This window comes from Euleptes europaea, chromosome 11 (genome assembly GCF_029931775.1).
Source record: "Euleptes europaea isolate rEulEur1 chromosome 11, rEulEur1.hap1, whole genome shotgun sequence".
Classification (NCBI taxonomy): domain Eukaryota; kingdom Metazoa; phylum Chordata; class Lepidosauria; order Squamata; family Sphaerodactylidae; genus Euleptes; species Euleptes europaea.
The window spans coordinates 21544702-21566035 of NC_079322.1; the positions used below are offsets into that span (position 1 = coordinate 21544702).

Here is a 21334-nt window from a genome sequence, read left to right on the forward strand (position 1 = left end):
CATCTTCCAAGCAGCAATGTATCTGCTTACTACCTTTTTGCTCCTTGCTCAAGATCTTGAGTTAAGCTCTTTGCACCAGTACCATTCAGCTAAATAGCTCCTTTCCCCTTTCAATGTTGGCAGTGGCTGGGGAGGGGCCGTGGCTCATTGGTAGATCTGCGGCTTTTCATGCAGAAGGTCTCAGGTTCCATCCCTGACGTCTCCAGTTAAAAGGGTCAGGTGATGGTAAAGACCTCAACCTGAGATCCTGGAGAGCTGCTGCCAGTCTGAGTAGACAGTACTGACCTTGATGGACCAAGGGTCTGGTTCAGTTTAAGGCAGATCACATTATTGTGTTATCTGAAAAGGATGTTTGCCCTTGTGTATGTGGCCAAGCACTCTGTCTCTTCATATAGCCGTCCCCTTTCCATTCAGGTCTCTTAATTGCCTCCCATCTACCTGTTCCACTGCCGGTCTCCTTGTAGCTATCTGCCACTTCGTTCAGTCCTTGCCAAAATATCTTACGTTAAGGGACATCCCAAGCCTTGCAAGCAAAACTGATTAGTTCAGCATCCTGTATCTATTCAGGTTTAATCCACAGAGAGAATCTGATATTTCCTTGGGGCAGGATTAATATTTCCCCCCCATCTAAAATATCCACAGCCTTGAACCTCAGACAATTGTCCTCTGTCCTTCCACCCCCACCAAATCATCCTAACTGAACTTGAAAGCCAGGAGCCTTCCTGATCCGCAACCAGAGGTTTTTGCCAGAACAAGCCACAAAGGGGTCGATCTCATCAAAGCTGGGCAGAATTTGTCTCTGCTGGAAATGGCTCCTGGCAGAGACGAGAGTGCACGTTCAGCAAATATTAAGCCTTTGCGGCTTGGGGAATTCCAAATGGAGCTGCTGTCCCTTTGGAAGGAAGCCAGAGACGTAATCCAGAGTCCCTCTGAGGCCAAACAGTGAGCATATTGCGGTAGATGAACGTCTAAGCAAGTATTCATTTGCTAGTATACTTCAACATCATATTGCCATTCCTTCTCAGATTTTCTTCTCCTGTTAACATTAAGATGGTGGGGAGGAGGAGGGGGGGAAACACTGTGGCTGGTTGTTTATACTACTCTAGTTACAGAATTGTTAATTTTCTTGCAAAACCACCATGAATTATTAAGCTGCTTCTGGCCCACTCATTTGGTCCATCCGCCATCCCTCGTAATCCCCGAAAGGCAAATATTATGACTTCACCAATTCACTCTGGAGGATGTTATTCCTGAAGTCGTGCCCAGCCCAGTTCACCTCACGGCAACTTTGCTGACAAGCGGGATTAGTTCAGATTCACTTTGTTTCCCTAAATGTTATGATTAGGGAGGGTAGGGACTGGGGAATATCTTCAGCTGGAGTGAGGGTTGCTTCTTTTCCCCAACGTGAAACAGGAAAGAAGTGGTAAAGTTACGTATTGTTTTATTTCTTTAAACATATTTATCTGTCATATTCCGCACTCAGCCCCCCCCCCCTCCATCAGTCTAATTCCCTGCCAGGTGGGCCATTTGCCTGTTCTTTTAGGGCCTCAGCTCTTGGAGGAGGGGGGTAGGGTTGCCAACTCAGAGTTTGGAAATGCCTGGAGTGGAATAAATGTTTATAATAAATAGACAACAAATAAGCAATTCATGTAGTTCGGAGATAAGGGGTAATTCCAGTCCAGTCCAGTTTCTTTTGATACAAGATCAGCTTGTTGTAATTCCAGGAGATCTTCAGCCCCCACCGGGAGGTTGGCAACCCTAGGTGTGTGGGTGGGGTGGGGGGTTTGAGGCAAGTTCATTGTTCTAATTCTGGCAAAACCTGTGGTGGTAGATCAGGAAGGGGGTTCCAGCTCATGGGGGCTTCTCCAACGCTCCTTTTCACCTGCAACTAGTGTTATTGTGGCCTATGTTAAGCGAGCAGGTTCGGACAGCCAAAGCTCAGTTTGGCAAACCTACAACATGGAACGTGTGTGGGTTCCACACAGGACAGTTGTTGCAACTGACCTTTTGCAATAGTACTCGAACATTTATAAAAATATGGAACAAAAGTCCAGTGGCGTCTTAAAGACTAACAACATTTATTCCAGTGTGAGCTTTTGTGAGTTGCAGTTCACTTTCTCAGCTATGTGAGGGGAAGACCGTACTGGGAGTTCTTCTTTTGGGGAAAATTGCAAAGGGGAAGAAGGTGAACTTTGACTTCTTGCCCCAGAGCTGCTCATGGGTCAGAGCCTTCCCATGGCAGTTGCATCCCTCAGTCTCTGAGCAACTCAGTTGGGAAGGTATACAGGAGGGGGGAAAGGCTACACCAGTTGGCAGGAGAACATAAGAACATAAGAAAAGTCCTGCTGGATCAGACCAAGGTCCATCAAGTCCAGCAGTCTGTTCACACAATGGCCAACGAGGAGGAGTGTGTGCAATTTAAATGCTCACAGCCGCCGCCTCTCACACACATGTACAAACAAGGATAAAAGAACATGAAAGATAATGCAGACTTGGCCAACCTGAGAAATCAGCAGTGGCTGAACATGGACTGACACAAACAGGACACAGGGTCTTATTCCAGGACACTGAAAGACTGGACAATTCTACCAACTATTTTGTCAGATTGCACAGAGAAGCCATTGAAATTCATAAACATCAGCACAACTTTAACAGAAGAGAGTTTAAGAATGAATAAGGCTTGGCTTCCTGTCCTGAAAACCTCCAGACTAACAAAGACTACAGTCCACAATAGCCATGCGGATTAGCTTTGGATTTCACACATTAACAGATCACTTCAGGATACAATAGTTCCATATTAACATACCACACCCTCATTAGCACATTATCTTGATACTTACAGTACAATGATTAGCACATTACCTTTGATACTTTTTGCAGGACAATGATTCAGCTCAAACCCAACCCCTTTCTGACTATATATTACTCTTCCTACACACTTGACACTGAGAGACACTGTCCTTCAGTGTTACTCCTCTGAAGATGCCTGACACAGCTGCTGGCGAAACGTCAGGAAAGAAAATACCAAGACCACGGTCACACAGCCCGGATAACCTACAAGAACCAATGTTGCTCCAGAAGCTTCCTAAAAACACCTCTGCCACATCCTCCCACTGTGTATTTGGAGGGATGTCTGTCATGTCCGGAAACATGCACAAGAGTTGCATGTTGTTTCCAACCTGTGGCAGAAAGGAAGGGGAGGGAGAGAGACTGATGATGGTTTGGCTTTGGGCCGTTTTATGTAGCGAGGGCCGTACCTGCTTAAAGGACACAGAGTCAGAAACGTGAACTGTGTTAAGACTGTTGGAAACAGGTGTTCCCCATCAATTGTACATTTTTTGTCAATTCCAGTTTTGTATGCTGGCCCTGTTCCTAGTGCCCCAAAGAGCTTACAAAAGCACTTAGAATTTTATATTATGAAAAAAGAGGAAAAACAGGAAATCCCATAAACGTTCTACAAATATCCCACTGGCCCCAGTAACTGGAAAGATGCCCCCAACAGAGCAGTTCCAGTGGGGTTATTGCTGGCAGAGGGGAGGAAGCAAGTCCCAGGCTGAGTCGGCTGTTGGTTATCTGGCTTGTAGGTAGATCACAAATCTTTCACTTTGCTAATGGAGTTTTTGCTGGTGGGGAAGGAATACAAATGCCCAGGAGCTCTTGGTCCTTTGGCTAGTGGGTGGAGCTGTAGGGTTGCCAGGTCCCTCTTCGCCACTGGCGGGAGGTTTTTGGGGCAGAGCCTGAGGAGCGCTGGGTTTGGGGAGAGGAGGGATTTTAATGCCGTAGAGTCCAATTGCCAAAGTGGCTATTTTCTCCAGGTGAACTGATCTCTATCGGCTGGAGATCAATTGTACTAGCAGGAGATCTCCAGCTACTATCTGGAGGTTAGGTAAAGCGTGTGCTGTTACTATAATGAGCAAAAGGTAAGAGATGTAACAAGCACACAAGCCACAGCAAAATTATGATTGCTCAGTAAGTGTCTTTAGCCTTGCTCAATACATTACTGTAGATTCATTACCTTGAATGTATATTGGTTCTCAGATATGTGGAGAAATTTTGTATCTATCTTGTTTATGTCATGATATGTTTAATCATGGAATTTTGATGCTAATTACAGCATATATGCATTGTTACTAGAAATAGACTAAGATATCAGTCATAATTTTGTTGTGGCTTGTGTGCTTCTTACATCTCTTACCTTTTGCTCACTATCTGGAGGTTGGCAACCCTAGTCATAGGGCAAGATTGTAGGGTTGGGGAGTGTAAGGATTCATCAGGTAGGTGATTGCATATTGTTGTTTCTGGTGAAGTTCTGACACATAGAGGACATTGTCAGTTTCTGTGAGTACTTACAAAATGTCTCTCTACCTCTGCTTGTTTGGGACTTGAAAGGTATAGTAGGCTGCTTTTCAACCTTTTGCTCACAATGTTCCTAAATCATGGTGTGTTATTTTTTATGAGTGACCTTTGAGTACTGCCAGCTAAGGTTTCCCTTGTATTCATAAGGCCATATGAAACTTGTGCACGCATTCAAAGAGGTGATGTCTTTAAAAAATGTTCCTCCTTACCTGAAAGTTTTTAAATTTTTGCAGACGATATCAGAAATTGCAGAAGATAATGAAGCCCTGGTAAGAACCCGATTGGCTCATGACCCTGCAAACTTCCTGTCCTTTGCATGATTAAACTCCAGGCCTTCCTGCTGATTTTATTTATTTAAATTATCTGTGCATATCTTGATCTAGCAAATCTTCTGCTTCTCTTTTCGTGCTTTTTGGTGCTACATGCCAAAGATTTATGATGGAGCTTTCTATTTATTTATTTATTATTTTTTATTTTATGTTTGCATTGCTTGCGGACTGGATGCTTCATTTTCCTTTAGCTACTAAATCTGTTTGCTGGTGCTGTCACTGTTTTCTGTAGCTGACTTTTTTTTTGTACTTTGAGATATCAGTTCAATAAATGTTATGAATTGTGTTCATCTACTTTTGTAGTAATGGTGGATTTTTACAGTAAACTTAGAAGTCATGATCATTTTGTCTTTTCCCCCCGTTTGATAGTATGCTTAGCATGCATGGCCTTGGACCAGTAGAGAAACTGCACTGTCACTTTTTACCTGAATGACCTATTGTTGATTCATCTGAAGCTCCTGCTTAGGTATCTTACTGATAGCACTAGACCTTACTGCTAAGAAAGCCAAAATATTTCACTTCTGGCCACCAACAGCACAATGTGTGTGGGAGCTACATACATGAGGATACCTTGCCCATCATCCTGGAGATGCATGGCCCAGATGGAATGAATAGGGCACATTTCAAAACTGCCCAGATGGAATACATGAAGAAGCCCCCACCCCAGAGGGTTCTGCAGGACAGAATGCCATTCGTTCAACCAACCTCTTCCCATTTGCCTCCAATGTGGATTTTTCAAGCATTGCTTACCACATAGGATGTTCTGTGCTATTTATATGCTAAGTAGGGTTGCCAGGCCCCCCTCTCCTCCAACGGAGGTTTTTGGGGCAGAGGTGAGGGAGAGATCATGCAGCCGCGCCAATGCGATCGCATCACTTCTGGTTTACTGTGAGTTTGAGTGGTAAAAGGCCCATTGTGATGCGGCACCTCTGGGTGTAAACTGGAAGTTATGTGGTGTGGTGGGCAGGCACGCGTGCACGCATTGCCCGCCTACCCTCAGCTGGTCAGCGGGCAGCCAGGTGGACTGGTAGGGGTTTGCCTACCACCACCTGGCACTTGGCAACCCTAATACTAAGGGGAAAATAATTTTAAAATGCCATACTGCTAGGGTTGCCAGGTCCCTCTTCACCACCGGCAGGAGGTTTTTGAGGCGGAGCCTGAGGAGGGTGGGGTTTGGGGAGGGACTTCAGTGCCATAGAGTCCAATTGCCTAAGCAGCCATTTTCTCCAGAGGAACTGATCTCTGTTGGCAGGAAATCAGTTGTAATAGCAAGAGATCTCCAGGTAGTACCTGGAGGTGGGCAACCCTACATACTGCCTAAACAATGCATTGCAGATATCCCGCCTCCATTAACTCCTCTCTCTGTTAACCATTAAATACCCCAGCTATCACCTTTGTAGAGGCATCAGCTTTGTCGGACGTTCTTTACTATGATTCATGTGTTTTGACATCATGCACTGGTTAAAGTGAGATTGTGCGAGCAATCATTATTTCAACACACTCCATTTTCTTCACCACGTATTCACATTCATAACATACCATATGACTCTTAACTAGTGCTCTACTGTTAAAAAGGTAAAGGTAGTCCCCTGTGCAAGCACCAGGTCATTCCTGACCCATGGGGTGACATCACATCCTGATGTTTACTAGGCAAACAATGTTTTACGGGGTGGTTTGCCATTGCCTTCCCCAGTCATCTACACTTTACCCCCAGCAAGCTGGGTACTCATTTTACTGACCTTGGAAGGATGGAAGGCGGAGTCAACCTTAAGCCAGCTACCTGAAACTGACTTCCGTTGGGATCGAACATTGGGTTGTGAGCAGAGCTTTTGACTGCAGTACCACAGCTTACTACTCTGCACCACAGGGATCTATTGTTATCTGTCTCTAAAATTTGATTATACACAAAGGGGGGGATAGATTGTTGGAATGCTGGAAGGCAGAATTGCTGTCTCAGAAAATAATCTATGTCTTCCACACAGTGTTCTTTTCACTGCCTAAAAAATAAAAAGTTGATCCTGTATGGAGCCCTGTAAAGGCATGAAAGAAGACAACCAGTACTTGGAGCGTGTCCAGAGGAGAGCGACCAGAATGGTCAAAGGTCTGAAATCTATGCCCTATGAGGAGAGACTTAAAGAGTTGGGTTTGTTTAGTATGGAGAAGAGAAGGTTAAGGGGTGACATGATAGCCATGTTTAAATATTTGAAGGGAGACCATGTTAATGAGGGAACTAGCTTGTTCTCTATTGCTTCAGAGACTAGGACACAGAGTAATGGATTTAAACTAAGAGAAAAGTGATTCCACCTAAACATTAGGAAGAACTTTCTGACAGTGAGGGTGGTTCTACAGTGGAATGCCCTGCCTCGCGGGGTGGGGGGGTGGAGTCCCCGTCTTTGGAGGTTGGATGGCCATCTGTCGGGAGCGCTTTGATTGTGGGATCCTGCATGGCAGGGGGTTGGATTGGATGGCCCTTGTGGTCTCTTCCAACCTTGTGTGATTTTGTGGAGTGTAGAAAGTGACATGTGAACTAGTGGAAATTGAATTTGGTTCTCAGCTCCACTCATTTATCCAGTGTGTTGTCAGATCATGTGAACCACAGTAAGGAACAGAGCAACTGAGCCTAATGCAGATGTGAAGGTGGTATTTAGGTTTTTTGAGAGTGGGTTTTGGGGGGTGGTAGAGGTTAGTTCATTGTTGAGGGTGATGCCGAGATGGAAGGGGTACTTTTCAGCATGTAAGCAGCCTTGAAAATGCCTGTGCAGTAAACTGAATTTAGAAATATCCATACTGACAGCTGCTTGCAGATATTTCAGAATGAAGGTTGTGCTGAGCCCTGGCCGGCACACACACACACACACCCTTCTTCAGTTGCGCCCAGCATTGAAATTACAAACTGGGAAGTTTTCAATAAACTGCAATTTGTTCTGACATCCTTATTGGGTGTTTTAATAAGGTATGTTTTTTTTTCTTGCTGACAAACCAGGATTTTAATCCATAGTAATATCCTGGTTTAAAATACTTCAAAGAAGAAATATTTTTATTTGTTCAAAGTGCCAGATTCATAACAAATTACCCTTTACTGAAGACCTCCTGGTTTTCAGTGTTGGTGGTCTTGATGGAGAGGGAGTTCGAAGACTTTGGCTCACTGGTTTTTGTATACATGTAAATTTTGCCCGCAGTATACAGTGGGAAGCAAAATGTGTTTGTTCTCAGAATCTACGGTATGACCTACAACCTACCAGTGGACTTGCAATCTACTTACACTGAAATCTCAGCCACAGTTCAACAGGCAATTTAAACGACTGCCTGTGTAACCCTTGATATGGACGTGTATTTCTTGGTGACCGGTTAACTTTGGGCATAATGGCCAGTCATTCTTTCCATATGCCGTTGAGTAGACCTACGTGTTACCAAAATTGCAGGCTTGTGTAGACTCCTCCCCCTATCCCTATATAAGGTGTACTGCAACCTACCCCAAGCCCCTGTGTCAATACACTCAGGATTTCCCTGCTACTACCAGAGGCAACCAAGTTTGAACCAAGGAAGGCACTGCTTAATGGTGTCAGGGAATGGGGCAAGTTGCACTACACAGGATGGAGAAGGAAGGAAAGATCTTCACAGTGGGACTTCGGTAGAATATAATCGAACATGCTGAGCAATATATATTTGCTTCCTTGTCAAGCCTAAACTTATTTCACAGCTTTTACAACATAAGATGCATTATTTATATCTTCACATATAAAATAGAATTCTTTGGCATATTTATGAAATCTAAAAGTGTAAATGCCTTGGTTTTCATCAAGAAGAAATCATTAGTCTATCAAATACCGAAGAGAGGCAGAGACAGTTGCAAATTGCTGTACTTTATGTTACCTTAGCACATTTATCTTGCTTTTTGTCATCTGGGTGGTAGGGTGTTATGCCTTAGTGCCCCTCATAGTAAATTCTAATGTTTCTCCTACCACAGATTTAGGCTGAATTCGTATGTGATGCTTAAAGTACTTTTCAGACCTTCTCTCACTATTTGTGTGCGTGTGTAAAAAATAGAAGAGCATTTAGAAATGTGCATTTTTGAATCACATGGTGGCCATACAGGAAGGCTGATTGGCAATTAAGCCTTTTGTGCTTTGCAATTCACTTGTAGTTTTGGTCTGGGCAGCTGTCTATTTCTCATATTCAGTTCTCTCCAGACTAGTGCAAATAACAGTTGCCCTTTCACCTGAATGATGAGAGTACATAGATGAAAAAGGCTAGGATTCAAAGAAAAGGCTATAACATATTAATTGCTGTATAAATTAATGTTATTTATTTATATATTTACAACATTTATTAGCCACCTTTCTATCGTATGGGAACACAATTTGGCTCACAATGTAAATAATGATAAAATACAATAAAATACATAAAAACCACTAGTTAAAATAAATAATTTAAAACTGCTGGCAGGCAGGCAGAACTAATCAAAAGTCTTCATGAGCAAAACTGTCCTGAGCTGCCTCATAAAGATTGAGAGGGAGGGTGCCAGGGCCACCTCCCTAGAGAGGTTATTCCATAATTGTGGGGCTGCCACTGGAAAAAAAAACCTTTTGTGTACCCACCAGACAAGTTTCTTTTGTTAATGGGATAGTCAAGAGGACCTCTACCTGTGATCTTAGTTCCCCAGGCAGGAACATATGGGAGAAGACGGTCCTTTAGATACCCTGGTCCCAAGCCATGTAGAAGCAATGGCCTTTTATGCATGGCTGTTTCCCTCACGGGCACCCCTCCAACGGTTTTAGGTCCTTGTTTTGATTATACCTGTCGTTTCCGACTGTCAAGAGGTCTCCTCTCTATCCCCCTGCATTTTTTCGTGTTTTGCCCGCGTTTTCAAATTTGAGATAAAACAGGTCCCTGAAAATGCAGGCAAAAAGCAGGGAAATGCAGGGGGAGAGCGAGGCAACCTCTGACAGTCGGAAACAGCATGCTTAATCAGAACAAGGACCCGTTTGTTTGTATTCTGATCTTATTCCTTTTATTTATTCCCTGTACCTGTTTTTGTGCTGGTCATGGACCGTGATAAAGTTTTAATGTAATGTAGTCACAATTTTTTGAGAAACAAATGATAATCATCATAAAACATTTGCTCTGCGCATGGTAACTTTATGGGGCTCTCTGCCACAACACTGGTGATGGCCATTAGCTTAGGGTGGCCTGAAAAGGTGGTTAGACAAATTCAGGGAGGAAAAGAGGTGAGATCCAAGCAGCGTTTCTAGTGGTCAAAAACAAAGAAGGGTTCTTCTTTGAATACCAAAATGGTTATGCTGAGAGTCATGGGACCCACACATTCAAAAGCCACATGAGATGGGGAGCTGTAGGATGGATGGGAATTAGGTGAGAAAGAGTAAAAAAACTGGCTGGATCCAACCCATGGTCTAACAATGCTCTGCTTGTGGCTTCCCGCGTCTCTGCCTGGCTACTATGAGAAGCAGGTTGCTGGACTAGATGGATCTTTCATCCAGCAAGGTTATTTTTATTGTCATCTCTGTGTAAAATGCTTCCGTTCTGATTTTGTTAGGTGGCAGTTGCTTTTTGTATGTATAGACGCTTGTGCTAAAGTGTAAGATAAAGGAGAAAGAGCACGTGATCTGCACCAACAGTAAATCAAACCTTTCTGAGCCGTTTTCTAAACACAGACATGTTTAATTCGAGCCATTTCAACCGATAATGTATATGCTTGTGGACAAATGTCATCTGTTCTGAACTGCTTCTATGCAAGCAGCATCTGCACAATGCCTATGTTTTCCCCTCTTTGTTGAATGCATTTGTAAACAGAAAGCTGCATGATTATTTATAGGTTGTCCACATAAGGAAAAACAAAAGTCTCACAGCATCTTAAAGGCCAACAAGATACGATTTCAGCTCCAGCCTTTATGGGCTAGATCCTTGTTTTGTTAGGGTTTCAGATGAAGTATGTTCTCATCCATGAAAACTTATGCTGGAATCATATCACTAGTCTTTAAGGAGCTGCCAGACACTCGGTTATTTTTGGTGCAATAGACTAACACAGTTCTCTTTTGTGACACATTACAACAGAATCTCTCCTTTTTTTTAAGGAGTTGAACATGGAGCCTTTTCCTGTGTGAAAGTGATAATGATCTGCCAAATTAGCCATGATAAATGAAGCAGCCCTTCCTCTCAGTCAGCTGAGGACCTACTTATCAAGTGAAAAGCTTATCTTGTGTGGTGACCTTCTCTCCTTTGATGGTGTACTGAGGACTTTTGATTATAAAGTTCTGTGTCATTCCACTGAACTCCCCTGTTGTTCACACAGTCTTCCTTGTTATCCGGAGTGCTTACTCATAGGAATAGTCTTCTCTGCAATAATCTTGGGTCTTATTTTAGATTTTTCATCAACATGCACTTGGTATGAGTCCTCCAGTCATACAGAAACATTGCTGAAGCTTAATCTGGCTATTGCTTGGGTGGGGGACCTCCTGGGAATCCTTGAATTTTCTGGTAGAAAGAAGGTGGGCTTTTTAAAAAAAAAATAATGACCTAAATAAATGTGTGTTAATGGTATTTCTGAACAGTTAGATATGTGGCCATTTTACCTGGAGAGGCTGCCTCAGAGAAATCTGGAAGAAGATTGACCAGAGTCCTGGTGGATTAGACCAATGGTCTACTTAGTCCAGCATCCTGTTTCACACAGTGGCCAACCAGCACAAGGCACAGAGGCTGAGGCCTTCCCAGATGTTGCCTCCTGGCATGGGTATTCAGAGGTTTGCTGCCTCTGGATGTGGAGGCTCTCTTCTGTCCCCATGGCTAGTAGCCATTGATGGGTCTCTTCTCCAAGAATCTGTCTAATCCCCTTTAAAAGCCATATATGCTCATGAGCATAGCTACGTCCGCAGGCAGTGAATTCCACAATTTAATTATTTGTTGAGTAAAGAGCTATTTCCCTTTCTCTTGCATGAATCTGACATGTAATCAATGTTCACCTGAACATTCAAAGATGATAGTGGGTCACCTTAACTGTTTTGAGTACAGACTTTTGTCTCTTCAGTTCTTAGAGCAATCCTAAAATATTCATACTGGCATATGAGGGCATCCCTGGGAAATTCCAGAGATGACCTCACACAGAAGCAGTCTTATGAGCTGCTCATCATAGGGAAGATGTGTTACTAGTTTCAGCCTCTTGGGCTGCTGAGATTTCTGCATTTATGTAGGCATACTGCTAGTAGCTAAAATTCCTTTTGGCTTTTCATTCTAGTCATTTTTTGGGGGGCCACCTTCTTTGCAACATACATCACGTCCGTTATGGTTTACTTCCTTGTACTTATATCTCAGTTGTATCATTCATAGTGTTTCCCATGTCAGAAATAGTGTGTGCATGCAATTGCACATGATTAAATGCAGACCTGTGTGGTTTGCGGTCTGTGCATGCTGCGAGAATAATCTGAGAAAGGCATGTCACAAACAAAATAAGCAGGGTTGGCCCTGTGAGTTTCCTAGTTTGTAGATTGCCTGAGAATCAAACACAATCTGTTCTGAACTCCTTGGAGGAAGAGGCAGATGTATATTACAATTAAATGTCAGTGAGCCCTAGTGCCAATTGAAGCTTTCCATGTGATGGGCGGGGGTGCATTTGTCATACGGAGGTACATAACATGTTCTGTGCAAAACGGATAGTTGAGTAAGAAATATGTTGTCATGGGTGAAGCAGCACTCCTGTTCCAGTCTGTGGTGTAGCACTCAATGACAGGAACAGGCCCAGGCTAAAAGGCCCCCTCCTTCCTGTCAGTAGCTGGTTCGCTTTCTGCCTCTGGCCTCATTCCCCCCTTTGGCCTTCCCCAGCTGTATTAGCCTCCTAAACAGTTGCCTTGAGTTAACTTTTGGCACTTGTTCGTATGAATCAGATCCCAAAGGAATGTCACTGACTTGAGGCAGTTCTGGGCTAAAAACAAGCAGGCAAAGTGCACAACGTCTCCTGTTCACCCGCTTGATTCTGTCCACATCTTTTTTGAAGGCCTCACTTAAAAAAAGATGTGGAAAGAATCGAGCAGGTGCAGAGGAGAGCGACGAGGATGATCAGGGGCCTGGAGACCAAGCCCTTCGAGGAAAGGCTAAGGGAGTTGGGAATGTTTAGTCTGGAGAAGAGGAGGTTGAGGGGGGACATGATTGATCTCTTTGTATTTGAAAGGTTGTCACTTAGAGGAGGGCAGGGAGCTGTTCCTGTTGGCAACAGAGGATAATGGGTTTAAATTGCTCACAATAATGGGTTTAAATTGCAAGCGGAGAGGTACCAGCTGGGTATTAGGAAAAGGTTTTTACAGTAAGAGTTGTCCGACAGTGGAATCAGCTACCTAGGGAGGTGGTGAGCTCCCCCTCACTGGCAGTCTTTAAGCAGAGGCTGGACAAGCACTTGTCAGGGATGCTCTGGGGTGATCCTGCACTGAGCAGGGGGTTGGACTAGATGGCCTGTATGGCCCCTTCCAACTCTGTGAGTCTATGATTCATTCCAGTCACACTTCTGATAAGACAGGACTGAAGGAGGGATCCCCAATAACTCTCACACTGTTTGGGGGGAGCCCCTTGGAGGGCCTACAGGAATTAATCTTTTGGGTTCTGTATTCCAGATCTGATATCAGGTAGCTATGGTGGTGGGAATTTTTTTCTGCCTGTGGGATTCCAAGGAAGAGATGTGAGCATTTGTTCCTGTATCCTGGACTCGTTTAAGAAACTCTGGTCTGCTTAAGAAAAAAATTGGCTTTAGTATATGTCCCCAGTGAACCAATATGAATTGAGCCTTGTTTGTTGTCCCTTCATAAAGTTTTAACTTGGGTTTGAACTTTGGTGTCTCTTGGGCCATTTATGCATGGCTGTTTCCTCGCAGTCTCCCCCACCGCCTACTTCGGGGCTTTGCTTTGATTATGCCTGCATTTTCCAACCGTCAGAGGTCGCCTCGCTCTCCCCGCCCATTTCTGTGTCTTTTGCCCTCATTTTCTGGATTCGTGTTCAGCCGGCATCCAGGAAATGCGCAGAAACATGCAGGGAGAGCCAAGCCCCGAAGTAGTCAATGGAGTGACCGCGCGGAAACAGGCACAAATGGCTTTGGTGTTTTCAGCACTCTTTTCAGAACTTTCTTGGAATAATTTTATATTCTCTGTGTGGTATTATGATGACATCTAGTGGGAGAAGGATAGAAATGTGCAATGGCACATGAAGCAATATGTCCCAACTTTCCCTGTGATGAGAGCTTGCCTGCATAGAGACAGCACAGTTCCCTCCTTACAGTGTATTGGTTGTTTTGGAGAGGGTGGGTTAGTTGGTTGGCATTATATATAGTACCAGAGTATTGCATGCTAATGCATATATCCACTTCTCTGTTTTAAAATGCAAGTGAGAAGCTATCGGTTAAGTTCCAGGTCCCTTCTTCTATATATGTCGAAGGAACACTTTTTAAGAATGTGTATGCACGCTTGTGAAAAAGTGGCCGCCTATTCTGGGTACATACTTTAGGGGACCCAATTAGAATCCTTCAGGCAGCCACTTACTTAAAAAGGGCTTTCTTCATCAATGCGTAGGCATTAGGGTTGCCAGCTCCGAGTTGGGAAATGCCTGGAGAATTTGGGGCGGAACCTGAGGAGGGCGGGATTTGAAGAGGGGAGAGACTTCAATGCCATAGAGTCCAATGGCCAAATGGCCAAAGTGTCCAATTTCTCCAGGTGAACTGATCTCTGTTGCCTGGAGATCAGTTGTAATAGCAGGGGATCTTCAGATGTCACCTGGAGGTTGGTAATCGTAGTAGGCATGCACGCCTCAGTTTTGCAGGTCAAGCTCTGGAGTGAGGCAAAAGGCCTGCTACAAGCCAGTGTCCCAATACTGAGAGAGGGAAGTTCCCTCAGGATACCAACTTGGGGACATCAGGTGACATGAAGGAGATGTGATGTCTCCAACCACTGTGGTAGCCCTTGTTTTCTGCTCTGTTCCACACCCTCTCTCTCCCTCTCTTTCCTTTCATAAGAGCCGCTTTGGAGGATCGCACCCACAGCCCATATTGCCCCAAATACCTTTACCAACAGTGACTAAACAAGTTCCCAAGCAAAATGTGGGCGCAGCCGCTCCTGGCCGCTCCCCCGGTCTTGGCTTTTCTTCTTCTGAAGGTGAGGGGCTTTCTTCCCCTGCCATGACTTATAGTTGTTGATAGATCTGTTCACAGTGAATTTATCTTACCTTTTTAGAACTCCCTCACCACATCCTGCAGGAAGCTAGTTCGTTAAGGTCGGCAGTTCTCAAACTAAAGGCCAGGACCCCAAAGGCAGACAAAGTAGACAAAGACTGTTCCTTTTTCTTTGCAAGAAGGTACAGCCACTGGTCTTCAAATCAGATGAGGGGAGGTGTGGATGTAACAGGTTTCATGTTTTAGTCATGGTTAAAGGTAATCTTGTATTCCTCCCCATCTTCCAGCACAAATCTTCCTTTCCCTGGATTTTGCCAGGGTTTAGAAAACCACCCCAAAGCCTAACTTCACAAGCCTAAATATTGCCAGTACTGTTGTCAGCCTTAACTACAGCCAACTCTGCTCAAGAGTAACCATGGTTAAAGCTGACATAAGCCTCAACTGTGATGACGTCCAGTCTTGGGAATTTGTTCTGGAGAAGGAGTGGCAGGAGAAGGGGATGTTTGTCTCCCTTTTTGGAAACATTTGTGCTGACGCAGGAAGCTTTTGAAACCGTGGTCATTTGGAAGGAACATCATTAAATTCATTTCTGTTCTCTGGCTATCTTTCAATGGGCGGGGCTGAAATCCAGTGCTGATTATTTTTCTTGGGCATGGCAAAGGCCCTCTCCTCATAGAGTGTGGACGCGTCCTTCAATAATTCCTTCAGGTGGCGAGGCTTCGGTATCTGAGTGGAATCGCTGTGGAACTTCTCTACTGCGCGGCCTTCCTTGCATTCTGCTTCTGCCTGATCTTGCATATCCTCGCTTGGTTGATCCCTTCCCCTCCTGAAAGATTCCCTGTGACTCTTCCCCACCCCACTGCTTGTAATGGTGCCGATTCCTGTCTCTTCCAGCTTTGGAGATATGTTGTCCTTCACGCTGACTGCATTTGTCGAGCTGATGGATCATGGAATAGTATCCTGGGACACGTTCTCTGTGGCTTTCATAAAAAAGGTATGCTTAGGCTTTTGAATATGCAGTTTTTCTTGATGGGTGCCACAGTGCCAGAACACAGGGAATCATCTCCAGGTGACTTGACCCAAATGAAGAAGAGTTAGTTTTTATACCCCACTTTTCTCTACCGCAAGGAGTCTCAAAGCGGCTTACAACCACCTTTCCTTCCCCCCTTCCCACAACAGGCACCTTGTGAGGTAGGTGGGGCTGAGAGAGTTCGAAGAGAATTGTGACTAGCCCAAGGTTACCCAGCAAGCTGCATGTGGAGGAGTGAGGAATCAAACCCAGTTCTCCAGATTAGAGTCTGCCGCTCATGTGGTAGAGTGGGGAATCAAACCCGGTTCTCCAGATTAGAGTCCACCGCCCTTAACCACTCCACCAACTGTTAGAGGCAATGCTGGCTGTTGCATTATCCTGTGCTCTGTGGTGGAATTCTGTGCGCCAGAATGGTAAGGACATAAGTGCGCCTGTACTGGATCAGACCATTGGCCCACCCAGTCCAGTGTCCTGTTTCACACAACGGCTAACTGGATGCCCCAGAAGTCTTACATGGAAGGCTTGGAAGCCAAAGCTTCCCTTTATTGTCCCCTGCCCCCAGCACAGGTACCCAGAGGATTACTGTCTCTGTAATTGGGTAGTCATCATGGCTAACAGCTACTGATGGACCTCACCTCCATGAATTTGGCAAAGTCCCCTTTTAACCAGTGGCCATCACTGCATTCTGTGGCAGCACAGTTCTCAAGTTGAGTGAGGAACGACTTTCTTTTTGTCTGTCTTGAGCCTAATGCCCGTCCCAGTTCATTGGGGCTTGTGAATTCTAGTATTTGGAGGAGAAAGGAGTTCTCCCCATGTTTCATTTTTAAACCTCTATCATGCCCCCCTCAGTTGTCTTTTCTATAAATAAAAAATTTCAAATTCCTTTGTGTTTCCTCATACAGTAAGTGCTCCAACTCCTTTTGGGTTGCTTTTTTCTGCTGTTTTTCCTGCAGTGCAACATTGTTTTTTGAGATACACGCCACAGGGCATTATGATACCGGCTGTTTGGTTTTCAGCCCCTTTCCTAATCCATAGCGTAGAATTTGCCTTTTGATAATTTGCCACTATGAGTTGATGTTTTCATTGGGCTATCTGCTATGGCCAGTCGCTGCAAATGTGGGCTGGTGTCACTGGGGTAAGTCATCACCCAGAGAAGTTTTCCAGTATTCTGCATGTGATTTTTTTAAAATTAAAAACAACAACCCTTTATTACATTCTAAATAACAGTACATTTCAATACAACATCCACCTTGAATCCAGCTTTCTTGAAGTACATTGACTTTAAAACTAAATGCAAGAGGTGAAGGATACACGGGTGTGGAGAAAGCTCTACGGAAAATGCATGTGATGTTTCTAAAGGGTAGTTGGCTCTTTGATATTAAGAACCCTGTCATGTTGTGGTTGTAATGTGTTTGAGTGTGGGAAATCCGAGGTCGCTTCTGCACTATAACCCCTTAGAGGCCCTGCTGTTCATGATCAACTAGACGTAAAAATGAAAACAGGGATTCCACGTGACACGAAAGCCCATGGAAGGTCTTGGGCTGGATGATCTTGGGCTGGTCTCTCTCTCTCTCTCTCTCTCTCTCTCTCTCTCTTGCTCTGTGTAGCCCACCTTATAAGATGGTTATTGTGAGGGTAATGTGAAGAAGGGGAGAATGATGCTGTAAGCCACTTTGGATTCCCAAGGGAGAGAAAAGCAGGATACGTATCTAAAATATAATGCTTGTTACTATTAACCACACCTACCCCTATGGGCAGGGTCATTTGACTCTGAATGCTTGAACAGTTGCTGATGTAAAGTGCAGGGGTTCTGAACTCTGAGATACTCTCAGCTACCCCTAACAATAGTCCACTGTTACGCCTGGCCTGATGTTAACCATGGTTAACAAAAATAACTATGGTTGTTATTGTTGTTGTTACTCCCACAATCTATTTATTTTGCTGGAATGTTACCTCCTGGTCCAACAATAGCCTCATGCCTGATTTATTTATAGATAGCAAGCTACGTGAACAAATTTGCTACTGATATTGCTATTTTGCAAAGATCGTTGGCCATCTTGGAGTCAATGGTACTGAACAGTCACGACCTGTATCATAAAGTGGCCCAGGAAATTACCATTGGCCAGTTAATCCCACATCTTCAAGGGTGAGTGCCTTCTTGTGGTATTGCCTTCCACTAATACTTCAATCTGGGAATCATGTTTAATGCGAACATCAGGGAATAAGTAGCTTTATTGTCAGTTCTGCAGCTGGTGAAAAACCAGCTCCAAAACATTTGAAAATGCTAGCTGGGAAACTGGCGTGAGACCATGGCTTCTGGAAAAGAGCTTTGAGAATTGGCAGGATCTTCTCACAACGTGCAAGACGCGACACTATCAGCCAGGACCAAAATTTAGCCAAGATCCAGTTGCTCCACCTGTGAAGTGATGTTCTGTAGCTCATCATAGGGATAGAGCTGGAAGATGGCAAGCAACTGAGCGGCGGGGAGGGAGGGGACAAGCCAGCCTAGCTTTCTCTACTGTATCCTATCCAGAGCACTTAAGCTGGTGGTTCTCTGTGGTGCTGTCCTTCTTGGAGTGTATCCAGTGACTCTTAGCGGCATTACTCCTGTAGCTGGTGCTTGGATTCAGCCATGAATCTCATTGGGAGGTCTTCAGCAAATCAAATTTTCATCACAGAGAGGTTGGGATGACAGATGTGACATCCTCGTATATGCCACCATGACCTCCTTGGAGGAACGGGGAGATCTAGATGTGTAAATCACACATCTTAAATTATTAAAATTAAGAAGTCTTATATTGATTTAGAATGTCTAATGCATAAGTTTATAAATGAATCAAGACTGTGTTTGTCTTGGGATCTATCTTAAAAATAAATACTGGCTTCCTAATCCCTCCATCTGCCCTGCTGCTGAGTCCCCCCCACCCAATACCATTTTAGGAGTGGTCAATTCTACTCGCCCGGCTGCAGCTGTATATTTATTGTTTTTTGGCGCCATTGGGGCGTTATTGCCCTTATTTATTAGAGTGGACTGAGCTATTTTAACTGTATTTTAAATGTTTTAGTCTGTTTTTTATTATATCTGGTTTTTGTGAGCTGCCCTGAGCCCAGCCTTCGGGCTGGGGAGGGTGGGGTAGAAATGCAGTAAAATAATAATAATAATAAATAATTGGTTTCCCCTCATTACTGTTAAACGTAGAAGAAGCAGGAACATCGGGCTAGGGCAGTATATTTATTGCTAGTTGGAAAGTTCAATAGATCATCTATTTTCCGCTGCTTGGGATGGGAGACCTCAGGATTAGAATAATTTATGGGGTGTTTGTGCCCCATTTAAAGTAGGTGTGTCCATCCCCCCCACTTCTTTATTCCTCTCCCCTTTCCACCTTTCCCACCTCCCCCTTATTTCTTCTTCCTCTTTTTCCTTTCCTTTTCCTTTCTCCTTTTCCTTTTTTCTTGTCTTTCTTTTTTCTTTAGAATGCGGGCTCTTCAAAAGTGCTTCAGGGTTATCTCCTCCCAGCCTCTGCCTCTTTAGCGTGTACCTGTGGTTTCGTCTTCCTGTTTCTATTCATAGTCCTTGCAAATTTGCTTTATCTCATGCAAAGCAGTTCTGATACTAGATTTGTGTGTTTTATTTGTAGTTTTAAAATTGTCTTCTGATGCAGGGCTGATCAAGAAATTCAGACGTACACCACAGCGGTGATAAATGCACTTTTCCTTAAAGCACCTGATGACAAGAGACAGGTGAGTTCTTGGCGCTTAGGTAGAGCCCCCTGGTCTTTTAAAGCGTGATGTAAACAAAGCAAAACAAAAGGTGCATGAAGAATCTTCAAATACGTGAACAATATTTATTTGATGATCCCAAATATTTTTCATATGTTTGAAGATTCTTTGTGCACCTTTTGTTTTGCTTTGTTTACACCTTTGCTTGATGCAGCCCATCTGTACAGTATTAAGCAGGTCTCTTTAACGAAAATATGAGGAACACTATGATACAAAGATCATGAGAATTAAGGGACAGGAAAGGAACAAGACAGATGAAGTACGAGAGAGATTTTTTGGGATGGTATAGAGGGCAGGAAAAGAGGAAGACCCAACAAGAGATGGATTGACTCAATAAAGGAAGCCACAGCCTTCAATTTGCAAGATCTGAACAAGGCTGTCAAAGATAGGACATTTTGGAGGACTTTCATTCATAGGGTCGCCATGAGTCGGAAGCGACTTGACGGCACTTAACACACACATAGAGGTGTCACTTAAAAGCTTGAGTGTGTTGTTCCAGGATTCTACCTGCAATGGGAGCTTGTGGAAAGTAAACCCAATCCAGTATATATATTCATTCTCAAGTTTCAGAGTTTGAAGGTGAACAATGTAAAACTTGTTTTGTTTGTCCCCAACACAGTCTTCTGTGTTAGTTTGGTAATATTCACCCTTCACCAAGCTGAAGGTTAGTGACTGTCCAAAGTTCTCCTAAGGAACAACATTTGGCGAGCAAGGATCTTCCTGATCTAGGTCCGTATTCTTTTGCCAGACCGTATGGTCTCTGTCGATTTGAGCTTCTTACTCCTGTTGTTCACTCTGCCTAGGAGAACAGCCTCTGGATCGGGCGGCTGTCAGCCGCTCTTAAAACAGACAAAAGTTGCAGGTATCTGTGCTGCAGGGAGCACAGAACAGTTCCCAGATCAACAGCTGTGAAATATGTTCTTATTAGGGTCAACCAAAATATCTTGAAATAGTAAGCATGAGCTTTTAAATTTCCCAGAACTCCTCATCAGGTTGTATGTTCTTATCAAAGCGAATGTAGAATTGGGCCAGATGGATACCTACCTCATTGATGAAGGAATCCTTAGAGTATCTCATGCTCGAAAAACATTTGGGCATAGGCTCATCCAATTCAAAACCAAGCCTCTTTGCAAGGGCAGTTCCATCTTCCCCCATCCTAGCATTAAAGCCACCCACCATCAGCATTTCTACAGATGGGAATTTCAATTCTAGATCCTCAATGAATGATGTTAGGTGACTCCAGTAGTAGGACAATTTTTGATGGTCTAAACAAGGAGTGATGTCGGTATTAACAATGATTAAAGCTAACTTCACGAATTTTAGCTGAAAGGCCTGGGCAATAGATTCACGAGTCTGCAAAACTGTCACATCAAAACCAGCTTGACATGAACAAGGCTGTATATTAAAGGCAAAAAAAAAAAAAAAAGGAAGGGCGACCCTCCTGCTGCCTGTGATGGTCTCCCCGCATTTTTGTTATTGTGTTTTCGTTGTTTTCCTGTGAACCAAGACTGTGTGTGGGCTGAAACCTTGTTCTATTAATTTGGTTGGTCCTAATGAAAAAGTGACTGTTGTTTTTGAAGCTGTTCTTAAGCAACTGTGTTCGCACTTGGGCCGCCGCTGAGCAAAGATTGCAAACAAATCTTTAGTTTTACTTATTTGGGCAGTTGGAAATGGGACTGT

General features: G+C 44.0%; 1 protein-coding gene across 1 annotated transcript in view; it reads left to right on the forward strand.

Annotated features, from left to right (window-relative positions):
• ELMO1 (engulfment and cell motility 1) overlaps positions 1-21334 on the forward strand; it is a 344558-nt gene that overhangs the window by 74187 nt on the left and 249037 nt on the right. The window contains exons 6-9 of the mRNA XM_056857534.1: positions 4590-4625; positions 15739-15838; positions 17869-18020; positions 19537-19615. Of these exons, the coding sequence (XP_056713512.1) occupies positions 4590-4625; positions 15739-15838; positions 17869-18020; positions 19537-19615 (367 nt within the window). The remainder of the gene's footprint in view (positions 1-4589; positions 4626-15738; positions 15839-17868; positions 18021-19536; positions 19616-21334) is intronic.